This window comes from Zingiber officinale, chromosome 6A (genome assembly GCF_018446385.1).
Source record: "Zingiber officinale cultivar Zhangliang chromosome 6A, Zo_v1.1, whole genome shotgun sequence".
In the NCBI taxonomy this organism is placed as follows: Eukaryota; Viridiplantae; Streptophyta; class Magnoliopsida; order Zingiberales; family Zingiberaceae; genus Zingiber; species Zingiber officinale.
This window is the reverse complement of record NC_055997.1, coordinates 137147507-137168757: the sequence shown is the minus strand read 5'-3', so window position 1 is coordinate 137168757 and position 21251 is coordinate 137147507. Positions and strand designations below refer to the sequence as shown.

General features: G+C 35.7%; 1 protein-coding gene across 1 annotated transcript in view; it reads right to left on the bottom strand.

Moving 5' to 3' along the window:
- The window catches only part of LOC121998276 (NAD-dependent malic enzyme 59 kDa isoform, mitochondrial-like), a 29812-nt gene extending 9298 nt beyond the window's left edge, over positions 1 to 20514 (bottom strand). Inside the window, exons 1-10 of the mRNA XM_042553122.1 lie at positions 20295 to 20514; positions 19315 to 19411; positions 17589 to 17707; positions 17332 to 17499; positions 5914 to 6042; positions 5578 to 5638; positions 1524 to 1627; positions 1359 to 1442; positions 965 to 1071; positions 26 to 128 (exon numbers count right to left, since the gene is read on the bottom strand). Coding sequence (XP_042409056.1) covers positions 26 to 128; positions 965 to 1071; positions 1359 to 1442; positions 1524 to 1627; positions 5578 to 5638; positions 5914 to 6042; positions 17332 to 17499; positions 17589 to 17707; positions 19315 to 19411; positions 20295 to 20414 — 1092 coding nt within the window. The 5' untranslated portion in view covers positions 20415 to 20514. The remainder of the gene's footprint in view (positions 1 to 25; positions 129 to 964; positions 1072 to 1358; positions 1443 to 1523; positions 1628 to 5577; positions 5639 to 5913; positions 6043 to 17331; positions 17500 to 17588; positions 17708 to 19314; positions 19412 to 20294) is intronic.
- Between the last annotated feature and the right edge of the window lie 737 nt (positions 20515 to 21251).

The window sequence follows — 21251 nt, the reverse complement described above, 5'->3', positions numbered from 1 at the left end:
TGAGGCATATAGAAGAGAACCAGACATCTTTGTCAATCAGCCAGAATTGATTTCCGTCAAAAGGTTCATTGTTTCCCCACATTCTAGAAATAGCCTTTTTAGCCATGTTGAGGACACCTATTCCTGCACTGAATATCATAAAAAATATTCAGTCACAAAACAAATAAACAAATGCTTCAGAAACATAATTGGAGGATTTCCCTAATAGGGACTTCAATGTTCAAAAATGTACCAACAAGATTTCCATGTTTGAAAATGACCTAGAACAGCCCCTAGGTGATATTTCCCTAATACCACTTAAATGTTTTGAACCCAAAAAAAAATCTGGATGGCATAAGCACCTCTATGAAAACATTTTTTAGAAAGAAAATTGACATGTTAAATATTTGTTAACTTTCTTAGAAGCTTTTTCGGATCCAGCTAAATGATGATCATGTGAGGGCCCAGCTAGGTCATTTTACAAAACTGGACACTTGTTTGAGAATTCTTCAGATTTTTTCCCTTTTAGGTCACTTTTTCCTAAACTAATTATAACATAATCCCACTAAGAATAGGTAGATGCATTCTGTGTAACTCATTAAGTTGCAGACTGGACAAGTTGCAGGTTGAATCAGATCCATGTTTTGCCAAATTCATACTAAAAATTTGACATACGGATGCTTACAACAAAACAATATGGACATGGATCTATCTACCCGCACACCCATATGCATCTACTAGAGAATGCAAGGAAATCTACTATAGAATGCATAATCTACTCACAAAGTTTTATTAGCTGAGGCATTTTATATATACAATTAATACTGATGGAACAGGATATTCACAAAAAAAAAAAAAATCGAGCACATAATGTGTGCATCTCAACATGCTTATTATGTTAATTGAAATGATTAGGAATTGTGTTCATGAATTTTGGTGGATTTTAGTTGTAACAACAAAGTCAGCAACCATAGATTTAGTATACCTTCCAGCTCCTACCACAACAATTTTCTGCTTCATGAAATCATTTAGAGATTTTCCTTGTGCTCTCACAGCTCCAAGCAATCCAGCTAGTGCAACACCAGCAGTTCCCTGATGAAGAAGAGCATTTGACACAAAAAAAGAAGAAAAAGAAGAAGAAAGCCTTCTAGAATACATTTTTTAGGGTCTGTTTATTTGGATGGAAAGTCAAGAGGGGGAGAGAAAGATCACATATTACATATGGAACTCTGCATCTTTTGTTTCATTTCCCCTCCTCCCCCTCATATTTTTTATTCAAGTAAATGAAACTTTATTTTGATGAACAAAACCAACATTTCATATGACACGAGAGATGTCCTCGGGGAAGCAAAATACATGGTGGAGCTAGAGAAATAAACCTGGATATCATCATTGAACATACAAAATTTTTCACGATATCGTTGAAGAGTTTCAAAAGCCCACTTCATTTGGAAATCTTCAAACTGAAACAATAGAAACTCATCATGCAACAAAACAACAATATTACCATGCATTAGTTATAAATATCATCTGACCATTTAAACCTGAATGACTGCCTTCGGCCATCGTGCAAATGCTGCTTCCATAAATTCATCGACAATAGACAAATATTCATCTCCTTCTAGTCTTGGTTGTCGTAATCCTAAATCTTAAAAGAGATTACATTTGTCAAATAGGTTATACGTACATACATCAATGTATGTGCTTTTTTGAGATACATAAATGGATAGAACAATTTATAAGAGCAACACAGGAGAATTCACACATTGTAACTACCATGCGGCTATGGACAAGCACAGATATTAATAGACATATAATTTCTCATTCTATTTACAACTTTCGACCAACAAAATGTGAGACTAAACTATTGACTCTAACATTATATTTATAATTGTTTGATAATGTAGGGATAGGCAGTATACAATATCTAATTCTTGATAAAGGAAATTAGTAGAGATATGTAGAAGCTAATGCAAGTTCTATGCTTTTAATAAGTGAAGTGATCCCCTTCCATTCCCGCCTTGGCAGTCACCTAGACATTATAATTTTAATTGTTTTCTAAAGTAGGTATGGACAGTATAAAGTATCCAGTTCTTGATAAAGGATATTAGTAGCAAAAGTGATCCCCTTCCATTCCCACCTTGGCAGTCACCTAGACTGCTTTTTAGTGTCCCCATGTTCTTTTTTCCTTCCCTCCCCACTTGTACTAAAATCTTGTTACCAACCATATTAGTGTGCTCTGCAGCACAAAATGATGTGAGCAAGGTCCAACACTAAGTCTCCATACCGGCGAAAAAGGCTAGCAAGAAAAAAATTGGAGGTCTTGGTAGTTTTCCAAGGCCTCTAAAGTGTACAACATGTGGTCTTACCTCTCCTCTTACTCTTTCTTCATTCCTTTTTGTTCATCACCTGATGGGTGAAACACCATGTGCTCGCATACCATATGTCATCTGACACTATAACGATGTCCTTTGAGCAACCGCTAAAACCTTGACACTTGGGGAAATTTTAAACCTTACTTCCCATCACATTTTAACCATCCTCACAAGACAGTCTTAATCTCTCATTGTCAATATGCTCCACCCTCATCCGCACAGGTAGTTTTAAAGGTGATTGCTTTTCTCTCACCACTTGTTGCTGCTACCATCCTATGCAAGTCTTGTTCATATTTGATTTAATGCTTGATTACCTGATTTAGTGTTTACAGTATTTACTGGTTGAAAAAATTATAAATTTCTAATGTTTTCTCCTCTTAAAGTACAATACTATGACTTTCTCCTATCTTAAATCTTAAATTAAATATCTTTTATCAGCTAAACCAGTTGGTGGTTAATTTTTCTCTATGTTGATTGCAAGTTTATAGAATGCATTAGTTCTCCTGCCACCGTTTTCTATCTTATTCTAGATGTGAGAACTCAAGTATAATTTGACATTTTTTTCATTTCATGAGTAATTATGAGACTTTCATTGATTCATTTTCCTCTTATTTACCTTAAAAGAGAAAACACCAGTATCCTAATTTCTTGCTTTAAAAATCAACTAAATTGCTTTCCTCCATCTTTGCAAACTCCATGTTCTTGCATATCATCAGCTTGAGAAGAAAAGATATTATCTTCAGCGAACAAATCAATGTCTTCTATCTAGAGCATTGTGTCATCAAAGACGATCAAATGAGCACAAGTGTTGCATCATAGTTGACATCTACATCAAATCATGGTTTAATGTGTTATTCTGTGACTGTCGGCATGGGCAAAATATGTTATTTTGCCTACTAATTGGCACGTGGAACATCCCAGCACAACTAAATTCCTTGTTCAAGTCGTCTGTGAGCACTATAATTGCACAAGGTCACAAGATCATGGGAAGAGGAGAAGAGACCTAAATCTAAGTGAACCTGAAGTCTAACGGGTGAAGGGGGCAACTAGTTGCAGTAGTCCACATTGGCAAAGGAGACAGTGGCCGAAGGTGGTTGAAGGGGGATTTCACGAGCTCTCTGAGGCTGATTCAACGAAGGTGAGACGACAAAGGACTGATAGAGTTCAGCAGCCGCAATTTCTTCTTTTCATGATTAATTGAAGAATGGACGAAATAATTAATCGCCAATGTAACATATATTTATATACAAGTTTGGTTGTGTGTGTATCAATAAGTATATATGGTACAATTTTTCAAGTCAACTTGGCAACGGATGAGTTTCTTTCGGCCTCATAAAAGTATGCATAGGTTAGGTTCATAAATTATTATATCCTTTATAAAGATTAATTAAGATTATGTTAATTAATTTGTTATAAATTGTATAACTTAATTAATTTTCGTCAGTAATACAAGTGAACTATCAATAAATAATCAATTATAATTATCACTAAATTATAATTAAATAAGTATATTATAAATAAATTATAATTATTAAGTAAATAATTAATTGCAATAAAACAGTTAACTCAGATTGTGATAAATACAAAAATCATGGATTCCCAGTGTGTAGGATTAAGCTTGGATTGGTTGGGACTCAAGTTGGACTAGAAAAGGGGTGAACATGTGCTTCTTCACATAACTAAACCTAAATCAGCATTTTCTGTAGTAAACCGGCAGGTTCAATGGAAATAAAAGATGGATCATTGATAAAGTAGGGTTTTTTTATAGGTTCAGAAGGATCGCACCTTTTCTTCTCTTCTTTTATCCAGATCACAAGCCCAGCCCTTCAACACATGATGTCTCCTCCTCTTCCCGTCCATGAGCCTACCACCTCAACATTTTCCCACAGTTTAATCTCCCATCCATAGTGAGAATCTCTGAGTTTGAGCAGCTTTCCATGGAAAGCTTCCTCCATCTCTTATTATTCCGCTTTCTCCTTTTTTTCTTCCTCATGCACCTCACCATGGAAAGCCTCCTCCATCTCTTATTATTCCTTTCTCCTTCCTTTTATCTTCCTCATGCACCTCACCATGGAAAGCTTCCTCCATATCTTATTATTCCTTTTTCTCCTTCCTTTTTTTTCTTCCTCGTGCACCTCTACTCTTCCCCACTCAGCATTTGGGTAAACAAATGGGTCTACCTCAAGCATATTTTTTATACACATACTCGCTCTATGTCGTGTCAAATGGCAACATAAGTACCAGAGCGCAAATTCCACATAGCCCTCTCCATAGGGGTGGTTCGGTATGGTTTATCAAATCCTAAACCGTATATCGTATACCGTATAGAAAAGTTCGGTATAAAAAAAAAATCATACTACCGAAAGTCCGATATACTGAATTTTCGGCATGGTATAAATTTCATACCGTTTATATTAAAATTTCGATATCAATACGGTATATGTGGTATACCAATATTAAATCCATACCGATATCGAAAAATTCAATATGGTATAATACTGTATCGAAATTTTTGATAATATCGTATATTTCGGTACGATATGTGCGGTATACTAAATTTTCAGTATTTTTCTCCATCCTTATCCATAGGTGATCTTATAGAGGGAATTTCATCATACTAACACTAATACCAAAGTTCCACTAGCACAAATCCCAAGGTTTCTCTCATGCTGTATTTGAAAACCCCAATGTATGAATGTACTGAACAACAATATATGGTACACTCTGATTTTATGTAATCATATATTACAGTTATATCATAGAACCACAGTTTTGAATTTTACAATATATTGTGGTTCTATACACAGCTTTAGAACTCAAAATTTCAATACTATGAATAAACAAAATTGACACTGTAATATATGACTAAAAACTACACTATACCGTGTATTACAGTTTACTACATTTGTATACTGTGATTTTTCATATGCAGTAGAATAAAAACTTTTGGATTTGTACTAGTGGAGGTTTAGGATATAGTGTTTACATGAGGCAACCCCCTCCATAAGATCGCCTATGGAGGAGGCTCCATAGAATTTGTGTCCTAGCTACAACAGGGAGTTTCATTGAGTCCAAGAGGGAGTCCAAGTATCATAAATAATTAGTAAGATAGATGAGGAGTTTGAGTCAGACAGAAAAAAAAATTGAGGGAAGACAGTTTACATCTTTCAAAACTTCAGAAGATACTAGGGAAAAGATGAAATATATTCACAAATATACGCACAAAGCTTATCTTCAAGAAGTTTCTGATTATTGGTCCCAACATCCAGCATAACAGGTAGAATCTGCCATGTTGATAAAGAATGATATGTCATTCATTTGACTATGGAATTAAAAAGAAAGCATATTAGGCACCCATTACCGGAATAGATAAAAGACAAACTGTCATTTTCATAACTAGAAAAGATAACATAATCAATGCAAGGAATAGATAAACTGTCATTGTCATAGCTAGAAAAGAAATAGAAATTAACCATCTCTCTCATACATAAGAAAGCACCAACCCTGAAAAGCACCATTAACTCAATGCTAAATGTTTATGAGCTGAAAAAAGACTAACCCTCTGTGGATTGATTCCAGCAGCTGCAACATAAATGTCAAGTTTTCCTATAGGAATTCCAATACCCTGAACTCCAAGATCACCAAGACCAAGAATCCGACTTCCATCAGTCACTACAATCATGTCTACCTAAAATAAATAAGATAATCACATTGTAAGCCACAATGAAACTTTTTTTTTCCTAAATTTGCCTAAAATTTACCAAAAGTTAAAGATCTATAAGAAAAAAAGGAAGAATATAGACAGATTTTATAAAGCAAATGAAGAAAGGGATATTAATGCATGTATATGGGTAAAAGTGGTGCATAGTCTAGAACTTTGATATTCAAACTTCGGCTCCCAATTTATACTGAACTGCAATATGAACTTCTTTTCCTTTCAATCAAAATGTCTTGTATTCATTATAAAGGTGTGAGCTAAGTAACTAAAATATAAAATGTGTACCATTCCCAGAGATTCTATAGCTATTACAAGCATTACATTCTACACCACATTTCATTAAACTATTCATTTCATCGAAGAACTGGCCCATCTACACAAGTTGCCTTTAGGGCAAGTTCTGCTGTGGATGCACAAGAAGTCATAAACATAGTGACTTAACAGGAGACATTTTTAATCAACTTGGTTGAGCCCCACTGGTCATGGCATCATGCAGAATCATCTTATCATTTAGAGCATTTATCATCTTCCTTTGTTTCTTACGAATATGACTACTTGGTGATGCAAATTTGGAATTTTTTTTTAGTTTAATTAGCTGTTTAATTTGGTTATTTGGTAAACTCTCCAATTGAGGGGATATTGATATTAAGGGTATTTGGTAGTATTTTTGTCCAAATGGTACACAATTTGTTTCATAAGTTGTTGATATATTAGGTAAATGGGTATTTCTTACCCATCAGTTTTATTTTATTTTAAAAGTTTAGTTGCATTGAAGCCTTTAAAAGGGACCCCAACTCCCCTTTCAATTGGTAATATCTTCTTCTCGTGAAGTTTATTGACAGCATGGTATTCATAAATTAGTTTCAAGGTCAAAGACAGGTTGTTCAGTTTTATACTCCACGCCCTCTTTCCTCTGTGTTCATGTTCCAATACCCCAGGGATATGTTGTCCATCATTTGACGCACACCAAATATATGCCCTACTTTCCAACTTCCTCATCTCACTTGAACTATGTGATATTCATTAGTCTCTGGTGCAATTTTCTTCCCATAGTTTTCAGTCGCCTCTTGCATGCCCTATTTTCTCCAATGGTGCAAATTAAATAATAAAGTGTCTCTATGTTCCAATATTTAGAGTGATCATTGGCAAACTCATTTGTGTAAGAGAGTGACTTGCTATTAGATTGACAATTCTTAGTCAACCCAAAAATGTTTACTAGCATATCGAGTGTTTCATGAGGCACACACTGATCACAACATATCTCAATTGATGTACTTAATTTTATAAAAATATGGATTAACTTCTAAAACATTTTCAATATGATTTGATAATGCTAATTCTAATACTGCAAGTACTGAAGAAGTTAAAATTGTATTTCATCCTATTATTTGTAGTTTATATTTTCATATTCGATGTGTTTATCATATTTTAAATTAATGCATCCAACATGTATTAAAAACTATAGAAAATCAAATTAGACCAATTAAAATTGTTATTTCATATTTGTGGTCATATTGTAGTATAATGAAACAACGGGGTGTTGTAAAATTAATAGAATGTGACCTGAAAATTTTCCACGTGATGTACAAACACGTTGGAATTCAACGTATAAATTACGACGAGATTCATTTCATTATAGAGAATTATTGTATTCATTTTTTACACAAAATGCTAATACGACCAATGTATTATTTTTGCATCAATAGAATATATATAGTAGTATTTATGAAATTTTAAAAGTATTTAATGATGTAACTAAACAATTATCTTACTTCTCATTTAGTTATAATGAATTTTTATAACATAGCTTTGATTTTAAATGAATATATCATAAATGAATTTTTATCTCCCTGCATTTAGCAATGAAAGCAAAATGAGAGAAATATTTTTATTATATTCAAGATATTGATTTAGTTGTATTTGTTTTAGATTATAGACTTAAAATTAGATGTTTTGTATTAAATGTTAGTTATGTATTATAATGTTTTAATACCATTTAAAGATTCTTCTTCTCTTGATCCTACTTTTATTGTGCAAAATATTAGAAAAAATTTATATTATATTTACAAAGACTATAGTTTAAAATACGGATTATAAGTTAATGTGGCTGAAACACAAAGTACTAATAGTGGTAATAGTAGTTTGAAACTCACGAAAGTACAACTTTTATTATGAGAACAAGTGAAATGTAGGGATCCCCAAGTTCCAAATAGAAAGAATTATTTTATGACTTCTTTAGATTTTAGTGAAATAGATAACGAGCTGGATTTCAATATTTTATGATGTTGGTCGCAGAAAACCCAAAGTTATCTCATCCTCTCTATCATATCAAAGAAGATTCTAGCTTGTCTAATGTCAACCGTTCTCGCAAAACAAATATTTAGTTCCGGAGGTAATATCTAGATAAAAGACGATATATTTGTCTCTCAACTCTTTGGAAGCCCAAACATTACTTGACAAATAGACAAGAGCTAAAAAAGAATACAAGTAATGCAACTTTTGGAGGACGAGTTACACGATTTTGATACTAAAAGAACTACTACTATGGGAATGGAAAATAAAAGTGAGTAAACAATGTCACTTTCTAAGGTAATAAGGGTAAAAAGGTAAATAACCTATATGCGTTTAGATTCTCCTACACCTAAGGGGATAAGTAGGCAACTTAAATAAGTTCAAACCGTTTTTTTTTTTATTTTTCCAAATTTATAAATATTTTTTTAAAATTAAAATATAAATAATATTCTTGAACCATCTATGAACCTTGAAGCGACTTCAAATGTAATCGGCAGCACCGAACCATGAACTGATTACCAAATCATGAATCGTAATCACCTTTAAATGTTATGGTTAAGGATTGAGATTTTTCAAATCGTCAAACCAGCGGTTTCAAACTATCAAACCATTGACTCAGGACCATGGTTGGGTCTAGCATTGACACCTCATTAACCATAGAAGCTAAGGGCAAGCTCATATCTGGATCTATTTTTCTAGCATACCACACGCATAGCAGAGGCAATATTATTACAATTCATATGCATCAAATGTACCATTCGACGGGCCTAGATCGTCAAGGCGTAACACTTTAAAGATAACTAATAATTTTAATCTTTAATTGAAATCTAGTTCAACTTATATAGACTAAATTATGAATTAAGAATGTTATCCAAGACTAATATAATTAATAAGAGATTAATATTAATTATACTCTAAATAACTTAATGAATAACTAGGGTTTAGTCTTAACCATATCGTGATCACTTGATTTAGTCATTATCAAGGTTTGAAATCTTGTTTGAGCATAGGTTTGGATCCACAAACGGAATGAGAATGAGTTGGTTGTGCTCATGTTAGTGCTAAGAAAGAACTTAAGTTGAGGAGGAGAACTAGGTAGAGAGAAAACAAGGTGAAGGAAGAGAAGGAGATAGAGAACATTGTGTACCTAACGTGTAAAAGAGAAAAAGATAATCTATTTCATATATAATAATCTACTTACATGTAGGTATTTATATATATAAGGAGGGAAAGAGAATCCTATAATTATAGCATGTCTATAAATCATTAATTACAATCAATCTTAATCCCTATAATCAAGTTAATCTAAATCAATCACGATCCCTACAATTAAGGGAATCTTTGGAAGTATTCAACACTGTCCTTCAAGCTGGAGCATATGTTAATCATATTCATCTTGTCACAAAGTTCTGAGAATCGTTTTCCTCGTAATGCTTTAGTGAAGACATCGACAACTTGGTTGGATGATGATGTGAATGGAGTGACAATTTTCTAACTCATTACACACTCGCGAATAAAGTGACAGACAACCTCAATATGCTTAGTCTTATGATGAAAAACTGAGTTACTTGCAATGTGACTAGCTGCTTGGTTATGACATTGACAGTGATTCATTGTAGGTGAATCCTAATTCTTCAAGCAAATTCTTCAGCCATAACATCTTGATTACAATGTGATCTATGACTCTGTACTTGGCTTCGGCAATCGACCTAGCAACAACAGTTTGTTTCTTACTTCGCCATGTTACTAGATTTCCACTATATAAGTGCAATATCCAGAAGTGGACCATATGTTGGTCTTAGATCCATCATAGTCGGCATCGAAATAAGTTTCAATCTGTAGGTGCACATTTCTCTTAAATGACACCCCTTTTCCAAAAGATTTCTTAATGTACTTAAGAATTCTGATAGCGACATCCTAGTAAACTTGCTTCGGTTTATCCATAAAATGACTAACTCTTCCAACTACAAAGGAGATGTCAGGTCTCGTTACTGTTTAGTAGATGAGTTTCCCAACAAGCCATCTATATTTTACTTTATCCTTAAAAAAACTCTCTAGTATCATTCCAAACACTTGAATTGATATCCATAGGCGTATCAACCGACTTCGTTCCAGCAAACCAATTTCTTTGAGTAAATCTGTAGCATACTTCCGTTGGCATAATGAAACTCCAGATTTGTTGTGAGCAATTTTAATTCTCAAGAAATACTTAGGACATCTCATATCCCTCGTCACAAGGTATTGTTGCAAATACTTCTTAGTTTCGTCTATCCCACCTATATCACTGTCGAATATTAAGATGTCATTAACATAAACAATAAACACGGTAATCCCATTCGTGCTATGTTGTACAAACATAGAATGATCCGATTTGCACTGTTTGAAGCCAACAACACTGATTATATTACTAAATTTATCAAACCAAGCTCTCGAACTTTGTTTAAGACCATAAATAACCTTTTTAAGTCTGCAAACTATAGTAACATTCTCCCTCTAAGTAACATAAAGTAGAAGTTGCTCCATAAACACGGTCTCATGCAAATTTAAACACAGTCTTGTGTAAATCGCCATAAAGAAAAACATTCTTCACATCTAGTTGATATATTGGCCAAGATTGATTGACAGCCAAAGAGAATATAACTCTAATAAAATCCAAGCGAGCAGTAGGAGAGAACGTCTCGAAGTAATCAACACTGTGTAAATACTTTGGCCACTAGACGAGTTTTGTATCAATCAATAATACCGTCAGCTTTAAATTTCAGAGTAAATACCCAATGACAGGCAATAATATCAATAGAAGATGGTGAAACCACTAGCTCCCAAGCACCACGAGAGATAAGGGCAGACATTTCCCATCCATTGTTGTTTGCCAAGCCGAGTGTTGATAAGCCTCAAAGTAAATAGTTGGAACTTCTGTAGATGGAGAAATAGCAAAAGCATGAAACGCATAACCAAGGTAATCAAACGAGATATGATTAGACAAAGGATGAGTAGTGCAAGACCGAATACCTTTATGAAGAGCAATAGGCAGATCAATATTGGAGGGGCAAGGAACATAAGGAGCTATAGGAAGAGGATGTGAGGGACATGAATCTGATTCTAGCCGAGCACGCATCGTGTACACCTGCAATGGTTTAGGAGATGGAGCATCTATAGTGGGAGACACAGATGGTGGGATAGGTAATGGAAGAGAAATACTAATGTATCATGTGGCTGAGCTACACGGGGGAAAGTATGGTTGGGACTCAAAAAATATAATATCTTGTGAATGTGTCAAAACAACGATATCCTTTTTGTGTGCGAGAATATCCAAGCAGGATGCATTTAATAGAGTGAGGAGACAATTTATCCAAGCAGACGTAAAATTATAAACAAAACAAGCACAACCAAATATACGAGGAGGCAAAGAGAAAAGAGATTTGTCAAGATGAAGATAAGAGATGGGGATATCATCCTATTTATGAGAAAACAAGTTGTGAGAATAACATCACCCCACAAAAACTTAGGAGCATGCATGTGACAAAAAAGAGTATGACCTACGTCTAAAATATGATGGTGTTTGCGTTCAACAACTCCATTTTATTGGGAAGTGTATGAACAAGAGGTTTGATGAATTATGCCATGAGAATCAGATAATGTAGACATTGTAGTGAACTCAAGTGCATTATCGGTACAAAGAATGCGCAAGGCAACGTAATATTGGGTTTTTATTTCATTATAGAATGATGTCAACACCTCAGGAACCTCATTCCTACTTTTGAGTAAATATAATCAAGTCATGTAAGAATAATCATCAACAAAAATTATAAAATACTGGAAACCTCCTCTCTACTCAATTATACTAGGTCCCCAAACATCCGAATAAACAAGTTCAAGTGCAAAAGAACTACGTTTATCAACTCTAGAAGGAAAAGAAGTACGATGGTGTTTGCTGAACTCATAGGATTCGCATTGGAAATCAGTAGACGGAACAGGAACTAAACTTTTGAGAGCGAAAAAAGATGGGTGACCTAGACGATAATGTCGCTAATAAGGAGACACAGTTCCTGAGAGTGTCTGGGAACTTGCAGGTGTAACCGAATCCAGATAGTATAGGTCAGCATTCTCATGTCATCCACCAATCATCCTCTTCGTGTGTAAGTCTTGAAAAATACAATAGGATGGATAAAAAGATACAGTGAGATTTTGTTACCTGGCTTATGGGCAGTAAACCAACAGAAAATTTAGGTGCAAAGAGAACATTATCAAGAATGATATTTGCAATGGACTTGACAACGTCTCTTCCCATAATCAGAGAATAGGTGGCATTGGCTAGACGGACAGGTGATAAAGATGAGGAAACAAAAGAAGAAGAGAAAACAGACTTGTTACCAGTAATATAAGTAGACTCACCAGAATCCAACATCCAAGACTTATCACAAGACACAGCAAACATACCTGGAGAAGATGAGGCAGTAGTGATAGAGGGAATGCTAGCAGAAGAGCGAAGCAATATTTCATAATCAGTACGAGAAACAGAGACCATATCATCATGATCGTCAATGTCCAGTGAAGGAGTTGATAGTTCGGTAGATACATTATTAGCCCAATCAAGTTTACCAAATTTCGCCCAACACTTTTCGGAGACATGATTAGAACGACCACATTGAACACACGAACTGCTACTCCTAGTGGTATTGGTTCCACGACCGTGACTAGTACTACGACCTTGAAAGAACCCCCGACCGTAGGCCACCATAGCCGAAGTGTCAGAAGATGAGGAAAAACTAATGTGAGGACGGATCGTGGTCACACGAAGAACCCGAGATAGAGCATTCGATAACGTTGGAATGTTATCACATACCAACAGATTATCCCGAACCAGTCATAAGTAGAATCCAAATCGGATAGAAGTGGATAGGAACTTCACAACCAAGAATTCCTCCCATTGATTATTTTGAATCTAAGCGTCACAAGAGAGAGGATGGTATAACAGAATTTCATCAGCAACCCCCTTAAGAGTAGCAAAATAATTACTAATAGATCGGCCATCCTGGCAAAGAGCGAAGAGTTTTTCATATAATTCGAAAACACAAAAATGTTCTTGTCATTTGAATATATGCCATGTAAGTCATCCCACATCTCCTTGGCAGTTTCCACGGACATAACATTAGTGCTCATGGACTCCTCCATGCTGTTGAGAAGCCAATTCATAACAGAACAATCTGAATATTTTGGATCTTTAGGGTAAGGAAGGCCGGACAGAATATGTTCCTTCTTCTTGTGAGACCCCGGAATAATTCAAACAAACGTGACCACAAGAGATAGTTGGTCTCATTCAATTTAATAGTGCTAGCCAAATTGGGTTTAGAATCTGAAGACCTCATCGTAGGAGGAAATCAAAGGTAGAACCTGAGTAGTAGCAAATTAGGGCAGCGCTGGTTGCAGTACGAGGCGGCAACAATAGGGTTTAGGGCAATAGCAACAGGAGGAGTAACAGGAAGCGGCAGCGCTGGTTGATCCAGCAGCAGGCAGTGATAGTAGAAGGTGGCGGCAACAACATGAAGCAACAACACTAGACGGCAATAGCAACAAGCGGAGGTAGTAGCAGAAGGCACAACAATAGTAGTAGCGGCAGGAAAAACAAAACTAGGTCAGAAGGAGAACCTGCTCTTATACCATGTAAAAGAGAAAAAGATAATCTATTTCATATACAATAATCTACTTACATGTAGGTATTTATATACATAAGGAGGAAAAAAGGATCATATAATTATGGTATGTCTATCAATCATTAATTACAATCAATCTGAAGCTCTATAATCAAGCTAATCCAAATCAATCATAATCCCTATTATTAAGGGAATCGTTGGCAGTATTCAACATGGAGCATTAGCATCATTGGAAACACTTGCAAGATTGTCTTGTTAAGGCTTGGAAGCCTCATCATCATTAGCAAGATAGAGAATGAGTCAAAAGAGGATGTCTCCTACCTCACTATGCATTAGGGAGTCTTGCAAAGCCTTCCATTGGGAGGCCTCACCTACCTCATCGTGCGTTAGGAAGTTTTACAAAGCCTCACAAACACCTCTTCTAATATTTGGAATATCAACCCACTATTATGAGACTGAACAAAGATTATTGAATCTCTCTATTTCTTGAGGAGGTTAGATTCATGGCACAATATATTCCCGGCTGGCATTAACTAAGAGTGTCATCTCGAGATTATTAATCGTCCATGCATGCTTAACTCCCACATGAGTATGCACTCAGCTAAGCAAGCTAAGGAAAGGATTCTTTTGGCATCATAGCTCTAGCACTCAATCTTTGGTGCACTATCTTGTAGTTGGAATCTTATTTGCAAGCCTACCACTCTTGGAAGTCTGGACATCTTGAACAACCGAGATTATAACTTAGCTTTATTGTGCAAAGGACGGTGGGAATTGGCAACTCTAATAATTTTTGGCTATTTATTGTTAGTTGATCATATTTTTCCATGAGCTATTGGGAAACAAAAACACTGGATCAGAATTGGTCCCAAATATGGAGACATCTTTGGCTGGTTAGAAATTTTTGTGCAGCTAACATTAGTGTTGAGGTGTCCAGATTTTCAAACTCTATCTTTTTCACCTGAAATATGACTATCACTTGATATCTGCATGCCAAAAAGCCTATTTCAATTTTTGCCACACTTACAATCACACCTGGATGCACTTTATTTAGGTGCAAAGGTGTAGTCATCTTCAGCTCAGACCATTTTTGCTTAAAGAAGCTTCTTCACCATTGGAGGGAAACACTATGACTCTCGAACTGGTGATTCTCAATATCTACATGATATGTTTCTTCAAGTTGAGGATGCAAAAGTCTCTTCGATTGTGATCCAATCAAGTCTTTAATTGTGATCAAGTTGAAGTTCAAATTCGGTCTTTGATTGGAATGATACTATCTCAGCTAGGGATATAAATGAACCAAATGGTTTGCGAGCTATTCGGAGCTCGATTCGGTAAAAAGCTCGTTCGAGTTCGTTCGTTTATCTTATCGAGCCGAGCTCGAGCTCGATTTCGAGCTCGACAGTTTTATCGAGCCGAGCTCGAGCTTAAGGATATTCAGCTTGTGAGCTCGCGAGCATGTTCGTTTATAGGCTCGCGAGCCAAAAAAACGAGCCTTGAAACGAGCCTTAAACCGAACCAAAAAACGAGCTCTAAAATGAGCAAAAAAATGAGCTCTAAAATGAGCCTTAAAATGAGCTTTAAAATGAGCCAAAAAAACAAGCTCTAAAATGAGTCAAAAACGAGCTCTAAACGAGCCCGAGTTCGCTTAACGAGTTAGGCTCGTTAACTTTGATAATCGAGCTAATAACGAGCCGAGCACGAACTGTTCGCGAGCTTGATAATTCTAAAACGAGTCGAGCTCGAGCCTTGTGATAAATGCTCGATTCGAGCTCGAGCCGAGCTCGAGCCCGAATATAACTTAAACGAGCCGAGCTCGAGCCTAATACTGTTTGGCTCGGTTCGACTTGTTTACATCCCTAATCTCAGCATCATGTCGCCGATATTTCGATGTATGGTACTCGTGAAAAATTGGAGAAAGAAGATGAAAAAGAAAAAGAATAAAATAAGACAACTATATAATTAAGTTCGAACTTGAATTTTGTGTTGCATTTAGAATGGTACAATTTTGACCATGGTTTAAAATCTCAACCCATGTCGAGATTTCGATCCTACGAACGATACAGTTTCGGTACCATATCGTGCTATGCCGTCATAGTTTCGGTATTTTTAAATATACAATATATTAAGTAAAAAAATATTTAAAAAAAAAAGGATAATTTTATTAGGCCTTGATTAAGTCTATTTAAATTATCTCGATCATAACTAGGAGTTAATTAAAATTATTAACCTAGAGTTTTTAATTAAACCTAGGTCCTGCCCCCATTCCCCTATTCCACGCTACGCATCATTGGCGGCCTCCCTTTGGGCCAACGTGACACCTTCAACGACATCGCAAGGGCTGCGCAACGCCTCCGAACACATTGCCAAGCCAGCGCGAGGCCTTCGAACGTGTCATCAAGCCAGCGCAAGGCCTCCGGACGTGTTGCCAAGCCAGCACAAGGCCTCCGGACGTGTCGCCAAGCCAACGCAATGCTTCCAGACACGTCATCGGACCCACGCGACACCTCTGGGCCCGGCTACGCATCCACGGGGCCTCGAGGTGTGCTGACACTTGTGCCGATGCCGATCGGTGGGTGAAACGAAATGTTTCGCTTGTATCAGGCGAAACAAAATGAGATTTGAAACCATGGTTTTGACATTGTCTTAATGAACATAAGCTAAGAAAAATAAGATTGTCTCAATTTATCTTGACCTGGGTTAAACATCACAAAGGGTGCAAATATCAAGATGATTGATACGTCAAGAGGCATTGTTTGTGTTGAACAAAAATGTAAGAAACTCACTCCGAAACATGAACAAAATAGATTCGGAAGAAAAGTGGAATAAACATTTAAGAATAAATTTATTACACTTTAAAACTAATCTGCCCCTTAACATTTAATGACCATTGACCTGATAGTCTCCTAGTTAGAGATGTTCTTTCAAACTTCTACTATTTGACTAATATGCTATTTGGCAAATCATCATAAATTCTTTAGTAATTTCAATATCAGTCAAAAAGTAATAAACAAAAGTAAGCCTTGATTAAGAAATTTTATGATGGCAACTGTCACTTCATATCTCACATCATAAGTAATACTAGCATATCAACTTTCTTTTACAACACTCTTCTAATAAACTCTTATCACTTGGAATTGATGAGCTAGTTTTTGTTTCATCTCATAAGGATCCATAATTATTTTAAAATTCTCCAATTAAACTCTAAACCAGCAATTCCAGCTCTCCAATTCTAAGTTATCTATATGATAAAACCTACCTCAAAAAGCATTCTTGTCCACATCCTATAACTATTTATTGGTGATTTATGTACATATACCTGCTTAGAAGGCCAATTATGAATCATGGACATCATCTCTCCTTTGTCCTTTGCACTGAAATACATGCCACGTGGCCGTCTATACAAACCTCCATAGTTTTCACACACCAAACCCACAGTTGGAGTGTAAACAATTGGAGCAAAGTCCTTTATGTTGTCAATGAGAGCCTGAAGAGAGAAGAATATCAATAGTTTCACAGAATTGTCCATAAACATCATTAAAACATCTAAGAGGTATTGTCACTCAACAAGCCCACCCTGTAGTATAGTGTCTCATTTCTATCATGCAGTCTATTCAGTATCCGCCACTTTGCTAGAGATACAGTAGTTTCTTTTTCACCTCTGGTATTATGCTCCAGCGAATGATATGCGTCCACTGAGAAAGAGAAGGTAAGAACCCAGAAGAAATATTAAAGCGAAATAATATATAGAAGAAAATCAGAAACAAGTCACAGACAACACATACATAAAATGGGTGAGTGAAATTTGCACATGATAGATGTGAAATAAAGAATTCAGATGCATGAAGATAACCATGATGGTTAGCAATTTGGGATAAATAATGTGTACTTGTGTAGGTTTCTCAATTTAGTTAAGCTTGATATCTGTGGTATTATTCTATAAAAGAAAATAAGAAATGTTATTCTTCTCAATTTAAAATAGTGAGAAATTAAGGATTTCAGGCTCAAGGATAAACTTACTCTAGTCCATTGGTTCACAATGAGAAAAGTAAAGTACTTTATTACAAGTGCAATAAAGGCTGCATTGGAGTTCAATCCATTAGGCATTATAGTTTCAATAATTAAGAAAATGAATTTCTAGTATTTAAAAAAAAAAAAGACAAACGTCAATTGTAATGTGGTTCTTATCCATACTGGAGAAAACTTCTCATACTAACTAATAGCCAAAAAGACTAAGGTCATGTTTGGTTGGATAAACATTTCCACTATCCATTTTGGAAAAATAGAAACCAAAGAATCTAAAACTTATTTGTATTGCTAATTAATATTGAAATTAGTGTTCTTTTCTTTTCAATTTCACTAGAAATTTAAAAACACAATGGCAACCCATCTTCCATTAATCAACCTGGAAAGCTTTGGCTTTTGGTTTCCAGTTTAACTGGTCGAACATGCCAATCTAGTCCAGTTTTTCATAACACTGCTATATGATAGCTTCATCTGGTATCTAAACTACAATATATCTGAAATTTCATATTGCATGTACACAAATAAGGCTTAGTATTGACAAAATATACAATAGATTATTTATACTAGAAGCATGTCCCAGTTCTAGATAAATTTATTGATAAAACAGTCATCTAAAAGTAAAAAAGAAAGACCAAATGAAGAGAGTCCAGATTAGTAAAAGTTTCCAGTCAAAGCAATAGAAAACATCAGTCTAATACGGATATCTTTCAATAGTTTAGAAATATTATCGTACTAGCCCTAACTATGTTGCATTGCAACAAGTTGTTCAGGAAGGTAGAATAAGTTAATCATTTTTTCATAAATGTTGAACTTACTATAGAAAACTTGCTGCATTATGCAGAAAAGACACTTATTGAATTGCATTTTACAGTAATTATCTTAAAGATTTTCAAAGAACAAAATATTATATAAAAGAAATGTTGCATAATATGTATCATAAGTAACTCATGCATACATAAACATTCTAAGTACATAATAAAAGGTGTTAGGCTTCAATTAGTTCAACAGAATTCGCTTTATTAGCCTCAAGAAGTTTACATAAACACATACATGATTAGGTAGACAAACAAATGAGCAATAGTTTTAAATCAGGAAACCTCTGGTGCAGAAGGTATGCACTGACCTGACAAAGTATGTTTACACAATTTAGGCAACCAAAATAAGCTATATGAAATGTAAAGCAAAAACTGCTATGTGCAGAAATACATGTATAATGAACAGCAAAATCTCCAAATAATTGAACATGCCCAGGCTACAAAAGATTCCTTTGACTCACTAAAACGTTGATGTTGTTGCTCAAATGATATAACACGAGGAGGAAGAAGACCACGAAGCCCAAGACGATCTCTTTCAGTCAAAGGAAAAGCAGTATCCTGAACCAAAATAAGTTTCAAATAAGATGAGGGCAATGTGTTGCGTAAAGATCATTTCAATTCCATTGTCAAAATTGATGGAACATTAGCAAAGAGACACTGTAAAAGGAAAAAATATCATTTTTCCAATTTTTTTAGTGCATAAAGACATTGAACTGCTTAGAAGTACCAAAGAAAAATAAAAGTTTGTAGTACATCATGGTAAAAACAACAAAAATTAACACCCAAATCAATGGTATCTTATGATATTTCGAAAAGGTATATAAGGCAATAAACTAGGAATGAAATATATATTGAGAAAAAACAGCACTTGAGTAAAGAGACATTGTAAAAGGAAATTCCATACTTCACATTTTTCAATGCATCAACATTGAACTGCTTTGAAGGATGAAAGAAAAAGTTAATTTTGAATATATCATCGTGGAAATGACAAAGTTAGCACCGAGATCGACAGTATGTTAAAGATATTGCACAAAAGAATGTCAATGAACCAGGAAGGAGATATAAATAAAAAATATACATCCTTGAGAGAAAATTCAATTGTGTGCCACTGAGGCTCAACTGGATTCCTTTGTGATTAACTAGTTCGTTGCAAATGATAGATAAATCAGCATTTATAGTCTCATCAAATACTATAATCCCCACAAAAACCGCAGGCCTCAGTTCAACAGTCTCATCAATCTTTAACCTGCTAACGTAAAGCTGTTTCATGATCTCTGACAAACAAAATGTCCCACAAACCAGGAAGGGAGAACAAAAAAAAATAGATGGTTTTCCTGAGAAAAGGAGGAGTTTCATAAGCCTAACGATCCATCCCATCCCAGAGAGATCTCCAAGAAATCAGAAACAGGGTCCCATAGGAGGAGCCGGAGGCTGACCGTACCTTATTGAACCATGGATCATGGAGTATGTCGGTGCCCCGCTTGCTGACGATACAGGGACCGGGGATCGACATCCGCCGGGCCTGGCGTAGGCTCCAGGCCACTCGCGCGAGCTTCCACATTCCGATCCTTCAACGACGGATCTCCGCGGCCTCCTTCCCCTCCCCTTTCCTTCTTTGACCTCTCCGATGAGTGACGAGCGCCGTCTTTATTTATTTGCATAAAAAAATAGCATTTTTCCATGCGCAAGTGGCGGATCAGGATTAGCTAAAGACTTCCTGGTAGATTAACGCTATTCGCCAATAATAGAAGTTGTTTATAACGGTCCGCGAGGCATTATACGCAAGGAATAGAATTGATGCGGAGAATTGAACGAGGACATAAACGTGGGCGTTCCTAATTGGTGGGACCGGACGATGGGGCAAGGATGCTTTAGAAAATAACGGTGCCCAGACGGGGCGCATCGTATCACGGCCATTGGTCGACTTTAAGCGTACGACTGGTCGTCCATCGTCGATTTGGACGGTGGATATCGACGGCAGGAGACGAGATGGTCTGCTGCATCGCGAACATAGCGAATGAGCAAATACAGCGGCGAATTCGGCCCCGATTCTCTGCATTCTATGATTCTTTTGGTAGTTTTTTGAAGAAAAATTTGACTTTTTTTTGTGGAAAAGAAAAAGAAAAAGAAAAAGAAAAAGAAAAAGGGAGAAAAAATGGTTGTGATTTTGTGGATGGGTTGTTTAATAATTAATGCGATTGGATTGATAAAGTAGACGTTCAACTACTACAATAGTGTCCATTTTGCTAATTCGTTTTTCTTTTTCTTTTGGTTTTTTATTATTTGATGGTTGAATTGTGGTTTCATGAAAATTTGGTAGGTCTGTTCTGTCTTTAGGATGCACTGACCATGACAATTTTTTCCATATTTAATTTTTGCCCAAAGAATCGTTGTTGCA